This window comes from Argentina anserina, chromosome 6, assembly GCF_933775445.1.
Source record: "Argentina anserina chromosome 6, drPotAnse1.1, whole genome shotgun sequence".
Taxonomy (NCBI): Eukaryota; Viridiplantae; Streptophyta; class Magnoliopsida; order Rosales; family Rosaceae; genus Argentina; species Argentina anserina.
Window position 1 is genome coordinate 10,749,879 of NC_065877.1, and position 16,750 is coordinate 10,766,628.

Genomic DNA, 16,750 nt, shown 5'->3' on the forward strand with positions numbered 1-16,750 from the left:
CTTCATGTACTATTTGTAAAAAAATTCCTATATGTAAACATTAACACAGTAGTCATCATAACACAGTAGTCATCATAAATACATCACACACACCTAATCAGAACTATCATCAATGGCTATATTCACTGCATTGAATCAATGTTCTTGCTCAGCTCCTCCAGCTTCTTCATCCTCATCTTCTCACTCTCGCCCACGAGCTGCATAGACTTTCAACCCAATATTATACACGGCACAAAGACAATTTCAGATAACAGAATCAGAGCAAAAAGATATAAGTTGTAAGGTTCTATTATTGGAAGCAAATGCTCAAAGTTGATCCTCTACCACATTTACCGTGCATTGACATTGTGTTAAAAGCTACCCCTTTACAAATTTCCCATAATCAACTGTCCACATGTATCCTAAACCCAAAACTCTTAACCTAAAATGTAGCACGCATGGATAATATCGACACAAGTGAAGAAACATATTTCAAAGAAACTAACCTCCATTAGCTTTGTAATGAGCTGCATTTTTTCCTGGTTCTTCTCGTTGAAAGCCTCCAGTGCTTCCTTGTATTCTCTTTCCTGTAACAAGTTTACGAATCCAAAATCATCATAAACATGCAAGAATCCATGGATGCATCATTGCATATGCATAGAAGTAATTAAATAGTATTTAATCTGTAAATCCTTAAGCTAATTGCATACCTTCTTCTGGCAGCTTTGTCCCAGTGGCTTTAACTCCTTGTTAACTGTATCGATCTTCTTACGGACCTGTGAAACTTCCTTCCTCATTGGATCTGAAAGCCCTTCAAGCTCCTGCAAGTTTCATATTCAGAAACAGGAACAAAGATTAATTACTGACAATTTTATAGTAAAATTAAATTACAGTAATATACATTATTGGGATTGGGTTAATTGCAACGGGCATAAAAAGATACTCCATGAGACATAGATACTTTCAGAAAGGTATTAATATTTTTTTAGAAATGAAATTAATAGGACCTTATTCTAGGTTATCAAAATTATTAACGGTCTGATTTTCCCTTCTGAAAGTTGGTGGCTTATGCACATCACCAAATCGAAAATTTAAATCACTTTAATCAGCAGATTCATGTGTTGTACTCTCCAGATCTTGAATTGTTGCACTAAGTTAAGACTTTAAATAGAGAATAAAAACTGTAACATCATTTAATACCCAAGAATCAGAGTGTTCTGCAATATTTCTTCACACCATAGTTAATCTCTGACCTTGATTTGAAAACGGAAATAACAAAAAGGTGACTTAGTTGGATAAAACATTTGGGATCTGGGTTTTTCATCAAAGATTGTTAACCAAAAAGTTCCATAAATTTATCAAGAAAATTATCGAGAAATTAGTGACAGTCAAGTGTTTAGCTCTGTTTACAAAAACCTCAAAATCTGAGCTCACACACTTGAAACCTCAAAAAAAAAAATTATGTCAGTTCAAACTGGTAAACCCCTGTTGTTGTCGAAGTGGAAGAGAAGTGAGGAAAGACAAACCTCACGAATGGTAGCCAAGCGCTTGGTCTCTTCTTCAACACGACCCAACTGAGCCTGAACCTTCTCTCTCACCTCCAACTTCTTCCTCTCGATCTCTTCCTCCTTGGCCCTGAAAGTGGAGAGAGCCGACCTGGACATCTCCTCATCCTCTTTAGACAGGTTACTGTTGAAGCTCAGAGACCCAGAGCCCAGTTGCTGCTGCTGAAGCGCCAGCTGATGCTGCGACGGAGCAGACTGAGCAGGCGGGGGAGGAGCCTGCTCGATGGTCTGCATCATCTCCCCGAGGCGTTGCTTGCTCATACAACACAGTGAAAACCCTATCTTCCTTCTCTGGATTATCTCTCTTTTGAGAGACAAAGAACCGAGCTTTTGCTTTTGGGGTGGGTTGGGGAACGATGGGTTTTTGCTCAAATGCTCTCTTCTCTTCTCTTCTCTTCTCTTCTCTGCTCTGGTTTTTTTTCCTCTCACACTTTTTTTTGGGTCTGGGATTTGCAGAAGGGGGCTTTAATATGGTGAAAGGGTCTCTCTCTCTCTCTCTCTCTCTCTCTCTCTCTCTCTCTCTGTGTGCGGCAGGCGTTAAAGTTTTTTTCTTAAAGCCAGCGGCTAATTTGATTCTTCTTCGATGTATAAAAAAATAAGATTAAAATTTAAAAGAGAAAAGAAAATAGAAAAAGGGAGGTTTAGGTTGAAATGACACAACTGCCAACCCACTTGATAAAGATGTTGTGCAGTTCTTGCCTTTTTTACTGAATGAAATGAGGTACGGTGGTTCTGTCTGGATTTGTTTTTTTTTTTTTAATTCTTTGTCTCTTTGCAAGTTTATGTGAAGCTCTTTCCCAACTGCTCCATCCCCTTGTCATTTCAAAATCTTTGTTTGTCTATTCAAGCCCATAATTTGAATTTTTGCTCGATTTAACTAGTCACAAATTTTAGAGTATGATACTAATTATTATATATATTGGTTATGTATATGAATCTGTCTGACGATTGATTATGTATGTAGTTTTATAAGATTACGAATAATATATTAAAATAAATTCTAACATAATGCTTTAATTTTCATGGTTGCAAACTATAAAAACATATGCTTACAGAATAAATGACTTCGATTACTTATTCACTGCCAGAAGGCACTTCCATCATATATATGTTGTTTTTAATACAATGATCATAAGTGGCATGAGCCGCCAAACACCTTCATCGTAAATTCATTCAGTACAAAAACTTAAGCTTGAGAATATGTAAACTGCATTAATTAATTAGTGTATTGTCTAACTTACAAAATACTGAAAATAGTGGCCAAAAGAGTAGCTTATCGAGAAATCCATATTTACATGTTAATAACTTTGAGTTTGAGATAATGTTCATAGTAAAAGAAGAAAAGGTTCCTCAAGATTATCAAGACATGTTGCTCAACAGTATCTAAGCTAGAGCTGCTACTTAGTGTACATAATCCATAATTTAAAGCTTAAGAAACCACAAAATTGAGAACAATATCAGTAACAATAGCTATCGAGACAAAACCACAAGATCATAAACTCTTTGAACATCTTTTTCTTTTCTTTGAGCAACATTTTTCGTAAGTGTGAATATGTAATGAAAAAATCCTAACGTTTCCATTTCGTGTTCAAATTTCTTGAACTTTTTAGGGTGCTGTACAATTTAATTTATTTTGGACATGAATTTCCATATCAAGCATAGTTATTATGAGAACCTGGGAAGCTTGGAATTGCTTACATGTCAGCGTTGCAATGTTGGTAGAGTGGCAACTTCATGCTACCTCTTATGGTCAAGTCATTCACATGGCTACACCGCAAGTGAAAAGCACATGATATCTCTGGTAGAAAGAATACATGATGATTATACTTATGCCATTGTAGACTAGAATGCTTCATCGATCATCTTCTTAGGTTGGTCATTCCATCATGCATCTATTTTGGGAGCTTAATTTGTATGTGAAATGCTGTTTCTGTTTTTTCATGCAATCACACTTTTTGGGAAGGGGAAAATTGTTCGAGTATATGAGAATCTGATGTAGAGATCTCCATTATTACCAAACATTTAGATTTAAAGTTCTTTAAAAGTAACACACTTACATAGTGATCGATATTATTCTTGTCACACTCATCGCTAACTAATTGAGAAATAAACACTCTTGATATTGATATTTGAATTGCAATATTGTCTTCATTTCATTTATTTTTTTTAGTTTTTCTTAAGTAATCAAGTTTGAGTTGCGTTTCTGATTGTTTTGGATTGTAACAAGTTCATGTAAAGTTTCAAGCAAGTATATAAAAAAGACAAGTAGACAAAACAATATGTTGCAAAACTAGCAAGCTTGAGTCAGAACACAGTAGGAAAGACCAGCTAAAACATTATTCATATGAACAGATCGATCTCAGCGTTTAAGAATTGGGATCGGATGATAAGAAGTTAAGAACTAAGAAGGTTTCAAAGTGGATAGTAAAATAGTGGTGTAGCCCATGCCTGGATTTGAAGGGTGCTGTTTGTTTTGGTCTGAGGTTTGAAGGGTGTTTAAGATGAACGTTTGGTGGTGGGTTGGAGGAGAAGAGGGTGACCAACGTTACTCACCCTATCAGAATCTGACCTGGACTTCACTGGAGACTTAGCTATTGAGATTGACAGAGAGGAGTAACAGCCAAGGCAAAGTTGGAGATGTCAGCTCGTATAATATTTCTTTTGACAACTATATCATGCACCTTCCTTTCCGCTAACGGATGGGCCTTCTAAAGCAAGAATATATATCTCTCTTTTTTTTTTCTCTTATTCTTTTGGTTGTTTATTTGTAAGTATGGTTCATGTAAGAATATATACCACGAAAATGGAATTCATGTAAGGAATTTTAAGAATTCTCGTTTTATTAGCAGAGTTGTCTTTCGGACACAAACTGTTTTATGTCATTTTTTGCGTGAGTGAAGTGATTCGTCTAACAAGATATATCTAAAGTATTCTGCTGATTCTACGTGCTCTTTCTTTATACCAAGTCCAGGTCGATGTGATTGAGATTGAGAGTTTGTCAATTGAATGCATCTCTTAAACTATTACATAGGGGTGTGCATGGTGCGGTGCCGTTGGAGGTAAAACCTAATCAAACACACTTTAAATGGTTTGATCATTTTGCAAACCAAATTCAGTATTCGGTTTGGTCAAACTGTTAATCTGGTAAACCACATTTTTGATGCAGTTTCGGTGCGGTTTCGAATAAACCATTTGTTTCCACATATCAAATTGAAATAAATAAAGTCATCAAGTCTCTGAATAATATTATAAACTAAAATACTAACCACGTTTTGAAGACACAAATCTTTAAATAATACTGCATAATAATGTCTCTTAAGTCTTGAAATATACTACGAGATAAAAACCAAAAAGGGAAAAAAAGACGAAGCGGTAAAAAAAAGATATAATTTAGTCAATTTAGAATAGATCTTGGCAATCTTGCGGCTTAGAGCCTTAGAGATAAGTTACTATTAGGATATTAGTGTATTACATTATTATCACGTTATTTTTAAATATATAATAAAAATAATTATTTATTTTAAACCGGTGCGGTTTGGTTTTATCCGGTTTGAGAAATGTCTAATCCTTATCCAATTCATTTATAAGCAGTTTGTATTTTCACAATCTTAATCTAGTCCACATAAAGCGGTGCGGTCTGCTATCCGGTTTAAACTGGTGCGATACAGTGCTGTACCGCATTTCCGGTAAGAAATGCACACCCCTACTACTACCCGTTTGAATAGAGTTAATTGTAATAGTAAAGAGTTGGGGGAAGTTCACTTTTTTTTAATAAGGGCTTTAGAGAAAAATAACAACTCTTGAGGGACACTAAATTGAATAATATAACCCTACATGTTCCTAAGGGAAAAAAACAAACAAACTTCTGCTGAATTAATCTCAGTCAGGATTCTAATTATACATAGATAATATAAAATGCAGACAACTTTGTATGTCTTTAGATCATAAGTTCATAACAAACATGCATGCAATTTGTATGACATCTAAATATAGATCATTCCGTCTAATTCTCAATGTGTAAATCTAAACGTATCACGGCGGATTACTTTCATAGTTTGGCCTAACGAAATTACTTTTGCTAATTCTTATTTTACTTGGTACGATTGGGTCAAAGTGTTACTTTAAATATTCCGAAATGACATAATCTCTTTGCTAATGGGATTTCATCTTTTCCTTGCTACTATGGAGGGTCCAACTCACCATGACACCATTTTGACGATTTCAAACCCAAATTTTTCAGATTGAGAACATGAAATCTTCATCAAACGGTTGGGATGACTAAATCCATGATTCTAAGAATATCATGAATGGGTCCTTCCATGGTGGGTGATCAGTGCACGCATTAGCTTACTAGCATGCTAATTTTTCCCCAATTGTTAATCATGATGATGAATCCAAAGAGGATAAAAGATGTCAACTTTACCTAATTGCCAGCATAAACAAGCTGCCCTTATAAAAAGAAGAAGAAGGAATTTAGATTTAGTTTAGTGAAGAGCTCAATGATTTGAGGGGTGTCAATGAATCCCAGAGAGGTTCTGGTATTTGCAGAGTGCTGTCATATAAGTGTTGCAATAGTTTAGAACAAGAGGGACTTTCTGTGACTCTTTGTTGGATTTCTCTCTGTCAATAAGTGGAATCTTTGTGTTCGGTGGCAGTTAGGCGGCTTATGCCAACTGTTTTCCTGAGATGGGTTCTCAGCCTACACAATTGGCATGAATTGGTTAATCTTGTACTTAATTAGGCCAACAGATATACTAAATACTATTTTTCTTCTTCTAATCATCTAGGACGTTGTGCTCTTAGTTCTTCTTTATAGTTTGCTTGGCCTTTCAGTTTGGAATCTCATGACATAAAAGTCATACATCCAATATTATTGATAAATTAACAATATAAATTAGGCATTTTGGATAAAAATTAAAATGATTATTTTTCTTCCTATTATTGTAAAAATGTTTTGCAGACGACAAACAAAAGTTTTCTTATATGAAATAAAGGTGTAATCAAATTATAAATGATGTAGATATACATTTATCTGAAATTTGAACTCTCTATCTATTTTAAATTAGTTATATCCACTAAATTTACACACACAAAAAAAGAAGTAATGCAAACAAATAAAAATAAGCATATAAACGAGCGTTTGAACTCGCTTTTTACAAAGTTTATGTATCTAAATTCACATGGCTTACACGCAATTATGGTACAAATACGATACAACAATTACATGGTGATAAAAAATCAGCCAAAATTAAAAATATCGTCTTGGCTGTAGACAAAGATGTCGTGCGGGCTATTCATGATCCCATTTCGTTTCGTATGAAAGCAGAATGAATCTGAAACTAAAGAGTGTTTGTATTAATTTACTCTCGCCTCTCTCTTTCTGTCATTATCAAACACACACTGACACACACATATCAATATATACAAATGGATCGATGTAAGCTCAGAGAAATATCTTGAGCCATTTGTGTGAATCCCGTTGTTTCTATAATTCCATGTTTTAATTTTCTTTCAATCACAATCATTCCGCAGCCTGCTGCAGTCTGTATCTCTTCTTGTCTGTAGTTGTGTGTATACAAACTATTGTAAACTCCTGTAAACTTGTATGCTTGTGCCTTGATAATAAAACCACGACATTGGACCAATCTAGGTCATCTTATATTTTCATGTCAAAAAAAAAAAATAGGTCATCTTATATTTCGTGTGGACATATTAGAGAATATTCTATGATAATCCAATAAGAACAGCCATGTTCCCCTGGTCAACAATTGAGCAACATGTAGCGCTCAACCAGAGACGGATCTAAGTAGTAGGCTTTCTGGGCTCAAGATTAGACATAATTTTCCTATATATAAAATTTTAAATGTATATAGGTAAGAAATGTAGGCTTGGTTCATTTGGTTAAGTGACTGATTCATCTTCCTCCGTGTGATTTGAGGTTCGATTCTCCTAGCACTCAGTTAATTGTTTTCATTTTTCTTTAAAGCTTTATTAACATGCAAGATTTTTTTCCTTTCTCATTTTCATAATTTTTTTTCTTCCTTTAAAGCTTTGTTAACATGCAAAAAAAAAATTCCTTCTCTTTTTCTTCACCTTCCTTTTCAAAAAAATTTCACTTTCATTCGGTATCAACATTGAAAAGGATTAGATCATTGTATCATTTTCTTTTTCTTGAATTCTATTGAATGACAATATTGTCGAGTTTTAAAAAAAACATTAAAATCTCTCGTATATTAATTTTGTGAAGCATTGGATGAGTCTCGTATGCAACAAGAAATTGTAAAAAAATAAAAAGACTTCTAACTAGCCTAGACAGGTACCGGTGCCTGGATCCGCCACTCGCTCAACTGCCATCCGATCTAACTGTTTGGTCAAATCGAACGGTAGTTAAGTGCCAACTGGTGCTCAACTGCTGACCAGGTGATCAGAACTCTCCAATAAGAATAGGAAGTGTGGTAATGACTTCATGAATGCTTATGCGAGATTAGAGCAAGTTCCCAGTTATAAAAGTTTAAAAATAAAATAAAATCATAACTGTCGAAGAGGGATCCAATTCAAGAGGAACAACGTTTATTAAACTCTGATTTATTTATGCGCGCTGGTCATAATTTTTTCTTCTCTAAACCTTGGTTTGGTATTGAGTTCTATAAGCTCGTTGTATTGACATCACTGTATATAAAATTTCTCCACTATCAGAGGGTTTTTAGACAAAAAAATAAAACAAGGCGGCATATAGTCCATCTTGATTGTATATAGGGTGCATACATACAATAGTCCATATACGATTTTTATCTGAAATTAATAAAACTACTCAAAATTAGAGTAAAGAAGAACGAAGTTTATTTCAGTTAGGTATGAGTTTTTCCAGTGCATTTATTCTTTCTTTGATTGTGTTTTTATGGTTTTTCTCATACATTCAGATGGTGAATTCAAAATTTTTTTTTCGTTGATCATGGACTCGTCTATTCTCTTTTCGAAATAAATTCTTCTTCTAAGATGACCGATACATCGTCCATATTTAACAAATCTCTTGATTATAAAGTATGAGTTTGCTCGTTTATGAATAAAGCTTGAAAGACTGCATTTTAAGCTTTCATACATGGCATCTGAAAAGTATGAGACCAGTAGAAGATAATAATAAGGGTGCTACTAAATGTATTCAACAAAGTTCTTAGTGTACCTAGCGAAATATATATGTGTTATTCTCAATTTATCTCTAATTTAACTAAATGGTTTTCCTGAAATGCCCTAGAAATCAATGTACCCAGCAAACCAAAACATACTCAAATCTTCATCCTTGTCATACCCTACCTAGACTCTGCACAATCTCAATGGTGGACGACGAACAGTTTAGAAAATGGAGTACTGCAACAGGCCATAGCCATGATTACAATTGGTTTCTGCAATTCGTTGAACGATAACACATTTCATACCAAATTAGTTGCTGGCTAACAACTAAGCATTTCGTTAGTTTTTGTGAACAATCATCTATTCCAGCATTTTGGGTGATTAGGTTATGATACTCGTTCAATTATTAATGAATCTATGAACTAGTTCGATAAGTTCAATTACTAATTAATCTATGAACTGATTCGATATACATGTGAATCAGATCTCTTATTGTTCTACATATATGTACATATTTATATGAAGTTATGTTGTTGCAACGCTGCAAGCATAATGCAAATATGGTTTTCATAGTTCTACAGACCAAATAAATCTCACATGCTTAATCAGTTATGTAAGGGGTGATGGTGAATTGGGGATGAACGAGCATAAACATGGTGAATTGGGATTGTTTTGCCGGGTAGTTTTATAGGGCATTTTGGAAAACCCATTTAGTTACATTAGAAATAAATTGAGAATAATACAAATAAATATTTTGTTGGGTACACTAAGAACTTTTTGTTGGATACATTTAGCAACACCATAATAATAATAATAAAGAAGACAACTAGAAGCAAAGCAAAGAGTTGTGGTTCCAGGTGCAAGAAATTAAAAGAGCATGATGATTTACGATGTATGAGGAAAAGTGGAAAACCAATTAATCAAACTCCGTCGGGCCTAGAATTAAAGAGCATTGTTTGTCTTACGGGCTTTACTATATGGTTCTTGACTGACCCAACAATCCAAGTAACCAACCAATCAGGCTTCGAGGAGTAATGATGCCCAGCCCACATATCCAAGTCATAATGGTATCAATTGCGAGTTGAAATGAATGTTTAGGATGATATCTATCTAATGATCGATTTGATTGTCATGAAATTAAATTGCCAGAGTGAACAAACGATAAAGTCCAACAAAATCTTTCATTCTGCGCCTCCATTATAGTTTTGAAGATCCAGAGAGTACACATTCCTTAGAGATCATCAAACTACAGGGCTCAGAAAGAGCTCCAAACCTTATTTTTCGATAATCCACACCTTCTTTTACTTGTTTTCGAGCGGGCAATATTAAGAACCAAATTGAAGTATGTAGGTATTTGTCATCAGGTACATAAACCCTAACAATTAATTAACCTAGTCGAGCTGACTCAATTTCTACAACCTAGATCCTTCAATTTTCTTTAATGTATGTATCTGCTTGTCAGTAAGCTTAATTGGTTTGGAAAATTGAAGTTAGCTTCCGCCCCTGCCCAGTTTATCAATAATATTCCTTCAATTCCGCCCCGGCCAGTGATTGGTAGTTGGTAATAACTAATAAATTAAACCCATGCAGAAACATTAACCAACAGAAGCTATGGTTTTTTATTACAAGGTCCCATTTTCATATAAATGAACTAATCTAGCTAGCTGTGAATCAAAAATCCAGCCAGATCGAAATAAACTAGAGGTTTCAAACTAGAAGTTTTGCTGAGTTTTTTGTGATTTGTCTGTTGCCAACATCAGTAAGACCAACATTGTCTTGCTGCCAAAAATGCCTCACCCGGAAAAGATGGATCAGTTCCGGCCAATTAGCCTTTGTAATAGCTCTGTAAAGATTCTCTCCAAACTTCTTGCAAATCGTTCGAAGCCACTCTTGTCCGAGCTCATCTCTGAACAACAAAATGCCTTTGTGCCGGGAAGACTCATCCAAGACAATTTGATTCTTGCTCATGAGGCCTACCATTATTTAAAGTCAAAAAAATCGAAGAAGTGTCATGAGTTTGCTTTGAAATTGGATATGAATAAGGCATATGATAGAGTTGAGTGGGACTTCTTGGAAGCAACTCTTTTGAAGTTTGGTTTCAGTGGTGGCTGGGTGAGATTGGTTATGAGAATTGTGACGTCGGTTTTGTTTTCTATTCTGATCAATGGCAAGCAGAGCAGCTCTTTCACTCCCACTCGTGGGCTTAGGCAAGGGGACCCTTTGTCACCCTATTTATTCCTGCTGGTCGGTGAAGTTTTATCGAGGAATATTTCGGTGGCTGATAATTCTGATCAGCTGTAATGTATCAAATTGAGTCCTCAATGTCCTGGTTTGTCGCATTTAATGTTTCAGATGATACGATTATGTTTTCAAAGGCCATGGTGGAGAATTGCCGAGTTCTTAAGTCTATTCTTGAATCTTATTGTATTGCTTCAGGTCAGGCTATCAGTTTTGAAAAGTCTTCGGTGTACTTCTCGGCTAATACTCCAATTGAGGTGAGAGATACTATTGCTTCGGAGCCGCAAATTTCGTCTTCCTCTCAGCCTGGTTTGTATCTTGGTTTACCCACTATCTGGGGGAATTTCAAGAAAAGTGCGATGATGTATATCCGAGAGAGAATCAGTCAAAAGCTTCAAGAATGGAAGTCTAATATCCTATCTCAAGCGAGGAGAAAGGTTCTTATCAAGGCAATGGCGATGGCGGTTCCCGCATACCCTATGTTTATTTTTCTTCTTCCAAAGTCCCTTTGTAATGCTATTAATTCTGACATCTCCAAATTATGGTGGGGTTTCAATGAGGAGAAAGAGAAAATACACCGGAAGAAGTGGGATGACCTCTGCTTGGGGGACGCTTCTATTGCGGACCACTAATATGCGGACTCAATGAGGACTTTTAAAATAGACCGTTAGATCAAATGAACGTTTTTGATGTCAGATAACCAAATAGACCTCACTTTACCCAATCACGCTTCCATGTTATCCACAGTTGCAAACCCAGAATAGAGAAACAGAGAGAAACTTAGTTAAACTGAAATATGAGAACACGATGGAGATGAAAACGTGGTAGAGATGAAGAAAAGTCTCCAACTTAAGATGAAGTTGATCTATTAGTTATCTTCTTATGATCTGATTCTTATCCATTAAATAAACTTGCAGACTAGATATCATTGTTTTTAGATTAAATACAACTGTTGTACATATCATTATAATTTACAAATCTTCTGTATGGATTCATTAGAGTTAACTTTTGTTTCCAATTGTTTTGAGGCAGAGTTTTATTCAGAAAAAACCCAATCTTTGTTATCAATTCAAGGTGGATGAGATCTGTTGAAGTTCGTTGTTGCTGGGATGCCCACTTTCAAGTACTGTCGGCTAAAACTATGTTCGAACATAACAAAATCCAGAGGGATGATTTATGCTTGGAAAGAGGTAAGGAAGAGAGAGAGATGCAGAAGAGACTCAAGAGAGAAGTGCAGGTGAGGAGTAAAATACATGGTTAGGTAAGGTGAGGTCTATTTGGCTATCTAACATATGAAGCATTCATTTGATCTGACGGTTTATATTAAAAGTCCTCATTGAGTCCACATATAAGTGGTCTGCAATAGAAGCGTCCCTTCTCTGCTTGGGTAAATTTGAAGGTGGTCTGGGCTTTAAGAACCTTGAGAGTGTATTCCGTGCTTCAGCGGTATGTGCATACTGGCACAATTTTAATTCTCTGTTTGACATGTGGATTTCGAGTTTTTATTAAACTAATGTTTTGTTTCAATTTTCCATTTTTACCCCTTTTAAAATTAGTTTCTCTCTCTTCAACCTTCAAACCCAGCGCCAGATTTAATGGATGTCTCAATGATTTTCGTGATGCCAGTGTGATCTTATTCATCGTTGAACTTCCTTTTTTTTTTACTATCTAATTCTAATTAGTGTAATATGTCTCCAAAACACCGAAGAAAGATTGAGAAGAATTAACTCAATATAATCTGTTGAAAAACCAATCTAAGTCAGACAGGATTAGTATCCATCCTAAACTCCTAGTTTGACCTGCAGCCTTTGTGCTATTTTCCTTATCTTTACCCTTAATATTGAAGAAGAGAGATCAAATGAATTAGTTAAATGAAAAACATGAAACCAAAGGTAGTTTTTTTTTTAATGAAACAAACCGTGGGCAATGCTTTGGGAAATATTAGACCCCCTTCATGCATGTTGTTGGAGTCTTGGAGACATTACCTCAGAGATCAAACTTGTTGATGGGTCATTATTGGATAGATTTTCAAAAGTATTGCAAACATGAATCCAAATCATCCAACGATACAATCTCTCACGACCCTTCTTCACCAACCACCTTATTGCATTGCTAAAGTCATACAGGGGTGATCCGGATTAGGCTTGAGTCCATCAAATTCAATGTCTTTTTCGGCGAAATGTTTTTATTCGAGAAGTGATGCAGATACAGACGTTCAGATAAAGAATAACAAGATGGATCATATAAGGAAGAAACCGATGAAAAGAGAAGGGTAAAAGAGTAAAACTGATATAATGATTAGATAGTGGAAATCACGTGTCACGTGCACAATGGTAGGTGTCCAAACACTGGAAATATTGAAGGTGCATACAATCCATTTCCCCTCAATGCTTTCAATCTCGCTCTTCTAGTGAAACAATGTTATAAGCTGGTTAATAATCTTAACTCGCTTTGGGCGCGAGTTTTGGAGGCAAGATATTTCTCTAGCGTGTCTTTCTTGAATGCGAAGAAGGGTTCATGGCTTCCATGGGTATGGAATAGCTTACTTACTGGAAGGGAAACCATAGCTGAGAATTCTTTGTGGCAAATTGGCAATGGGGAAAGTGTTGAACTTCGAAAGTCTAGATGGATTCCAAATGAGAGCAGTGGTTTGATCATTCTTACTAATACGTCGAATGAGTTTAAGCCTTTGTTGGTGTCAGAGGTAATTTCATATAGAGCTTGGGATATTGACCACTTGAAAATACTTCTTGAAGTCGGAGGATTTTGCTGCCATAAAGGCTACTCCAATTGGTGATGTAGATGACAAGGATGTGCTCATTTGGCCTCATTTGAAATGTGGGAGGTACTCGGCTAAGAGTGGTTACAAGAAAGTGTTTGAGAAGCAGCTGAGCTTGTCGAAAAAGACTCCAAAGCCTTCTTTTTCTCATGTCATTGATTTTAAAGTTTGGAAGGTGATTTGGAAGCCGAAGTTGGTTACAAAAATTGCTAATTTTATGTGGCGTGTCACCTCTAATGCTCTTTCCACCAATTAGAGTGTTTACAAAAGACAAATCATTCCCAATCCTACTTGTGAGCTTTGCGGGGAACATGAAGAAATGGTGGAGCATTGTCTCTTGCACTGTCTTTGGACTGCCGCAGTTTGGTTAGGTAGTTACCTTGGCTACTCCCCAGACAAAGCTGCTCTAAGTTTGATGAGTGGTTGCTTGCAATGGAGAAGAAGTCTGATAACCAGCCTGGAGGTGATGGAGGTTTCTTTCAACCGGTGTGTTTCCATTTATGGGAAATTTGGAAACAACGTTGTAAGGTGGCTAAGAATAAGGTCCTTCCTAATCCTCTTGAAACTATTGAGGCTATACATTGGCATTTCTATGAGTCGTATGCTGCTTAGCCGCATCTTCAAGCTTCTGTTCAGGAGCCTAGGTTGGAGTTGGTTAGAGTGTGGTGCCCTCCCCCTCTCTCTGTGATAAAGTTCAACATGGATGCGGCTTGGAAGGTTGACAAGAAGAAGAGTGTTATTGGTATTGGTTGCACAATCATAGGAAACTTCCTTGCTGGTGCTTCTATTCTATGTGTGCATAACGCAATTATTGAAGTAGAGGCAGAGGCGGTCCTTAAGGGTATTAAGTTGGCTGAGTTTCTTAGGCACAAGAAAATTATAGTGGAATGAGATTACATGGAAGTTTTTATGGCTATAACCTCTGCTGATTTTAAGGCAAGTTGGAAAATTTGTCATGTTTTGAAGAAGATTGAGTAGCTAAGGTGTTGATTTGATGAGATTGTGTGGAACTGGGTTCCAAGAAAAGCTAACCGAGCGGTGGATGCTGCGGAAAAGCTGGCTATGGCGAGGTCGTGCTCTTCAGAATGGGCAAATGAGCACCTAACCTCCCTTCTGCAAATTTATGAGAAATGACGGCCTCTCCAACCCTCAGTCTTTGTTCTCATATTTCTGTGTTCTGTTTGTTCATTTAGCTCTTGCTTTAGTTTTTTGTCTCAGTTACCTTTGTTGTTTTCCCTTGCTTGTTGTTCTCTGTTTTCCTTGGCCTTGTGCCTTAATAGAGTGACGAAAAATGCCTTAAAATTTACAAAAAATGTTACTCATTCACTTTTGTTCCCAATCCGATTTGATGCATCTGGGTTTTGAGCAAAGAAAGAATTCTCGGCGGAGTTGAGCTGCAACGAGGTGCTGCCTAAGGCTGGGAAGGAGCATCGGCATCGACGTTGCTGATTCTGACGTCGTTCTAAGCTTCCGGCATCGATGGGTCGTCGATGAAAGATCCAACATTGGCTAAAATTAGAAAAATAATGAAAAAAAATTATGGCTGAAATTAGAAAAATAATGAAAAAAATATAAGAAATGACAAAACAATCTGAAAAATATTAAATAATTGACTATTTTTTAATTTTGTTTAAACCTTATTGATTATTTTCTAATTTTAAATTAAATGAGTTGACTTTTTTATAATAAGAAAATAAATGGTGACTTTTTTTTCTCTAATTTATTATGGGAGATAATACTATTTTATGATTTGTCCTATTTTTGTAGTACAATAAAGCGGTAACATATAGACGTGGTATGCGAATCAAGTACTACAAGGGTGAAAAGTCAGTGCAAACCGAAATTAATGAGACCTAAATGCACCTTGTTGTTTTGAATAAGTTCTCTTATCCATATCCTCAAGAGATAAAATGGAAGGAGGAAGTGAGTTGGCCACTAGATAAATTCAAACTAAGCTGAGCCATGATTAGCAAGGCAATCTGCCACTTAATTACCCTTTCACGAAATATACGGGCGAATGATATTGCATTTGAAAGATTTAGTGCAGACAACTTTCCACTAAACTATTAATTTCCAAGGAACTAAGTTGATTTGGAGAACGAAAACAAAATTAAGAACAAGAGTTGAGTCGGCCTCTAACCAAACGTGCTCCCAAATTTTCCAAACTCGTAAACATGCCTACTCAATTGCTTTTATAACCGCAATGACCTATTTTACCACTAAATATGGTATACTCAAAGCCACATAACCCTTAAAATTCCCACACAGACCACCATAGCCGGCAACATTAGAGGCATAATTCTTCCAAGCACCATCGTATTTATTTTATCCAACCGTAAGGGGGAGCATCTCAATCAAACCTCATTGACATGCTGAAGGTCTCAGAGGGAGGGAGTGAATATGACACTGACAACTTTTTCGTTTGAGATTGAGCTTCAAGGATAGTAATGTATTGTGCTATCCTGAATCACAAGGTTACGATTATAACAATGTAAGGTTGCAGTAATAGAAATAATACAAAGATGTTTTGTACTCGCAGAAATCCTGTAACCAGGGAGAAAAACTGCATGCCTCTAACTCCTGAGAGACAAACATTTCCCCTAAGTAAACTCACACAATTACAAGTTCATAGCAACCACATTACCTATCTTGACTTAGACCTCCAGTCTCTCGTCTGTTCTACCTCTCTTTGTCTCTCGTGTGTTTACAACAATGAAAGATACACTCAAGTTTCACCTACAGAATCTAGCTAACACCTAACTAATTCATTGTGAACACTTCACAAGTTAATGCACTGCCAATCACGATCTCATGGTATGCAAATGCAATATGGGTTTCGAAAACAGTTTTTCAAGCTTAGAGATTTATATTCTCATGAAAGACTCTAAGCACCAAGAACAATACAGACACAAAAGAAAACGCAGCCCTTAAGAAAATGTACAAAGACAAATTCAAAAACCAAGGAGCTAAGAGCCTTTGCTCTCTATTTATAGAACAAGGGGGCACAAGTATTGTGCTCTCCAAAACAACTAAGGAGCTGCTTATGACTCGGCCAAACTTA

General features: G+C 36.1%; 1 protein-coding gene across 2 annotated transcripts; it reads right to left on the minus strand.

The window, feature by feature from the left end:
* On the minus strand, window positions 1-1,992 carry LOC126797768 (uncharacterized). Of its 2 annotated transcripts, none has more exons than XM_050524487.1 (4): window positions 1,506-1,992; window positions 690-800; window positions 486-566; window positions 1-206 (listed from the first exon to the last, which is right to left on the minus strand). In XM_050524487.1, the coding sequence occupies exons 1-4, from the start codon at window positions 1,803-1,805 to the stop codon at window positions 123-125; spliced, it is 576 nt and encodes a 191-aa protein (XP_050380444.1). In that variant the 5' UTR covers window positions 1,806-1,992; the 3' UTR covers window positions 1-122. The 2 variants fall into 2 exon arrangements, with proteins under 2 accessions (XP_050380444.1, XP_050380446.1); XM_050524489.1 differs by having other exon boundaries at window positions 1-197; window positions 1,506-1,989.
* Between the last annotated feature and the right edge of the window lie 14,758 nt (window positions 1,993-16,750).

Excerpts from the sequence above, each read along its gene's own strand:
- LOC126797768 (XM_050524487.1), bottom strand. The coding sequence starts at position 1,805 with ATGAGCAAGCAACGCCTCGGGGAGATGATGCAGACCATCGAGCAGGCT. Across the intron at positions 801-1,505 it reads GCTTGGCTACCATTCGTGAG|GAGCTTGAAGGGCTTTCAGA; the intron begins GTTTGTCTTTCC and ends TGAAACTTGCAG. Across the intron at positions 207-485 it reads TCATTACAAAGCTAATGGAG|TCTATGCAGCTCGTGGGCGA; the intron begins GTTAGTTTCTTT and ends TTGGGTTGAAAG.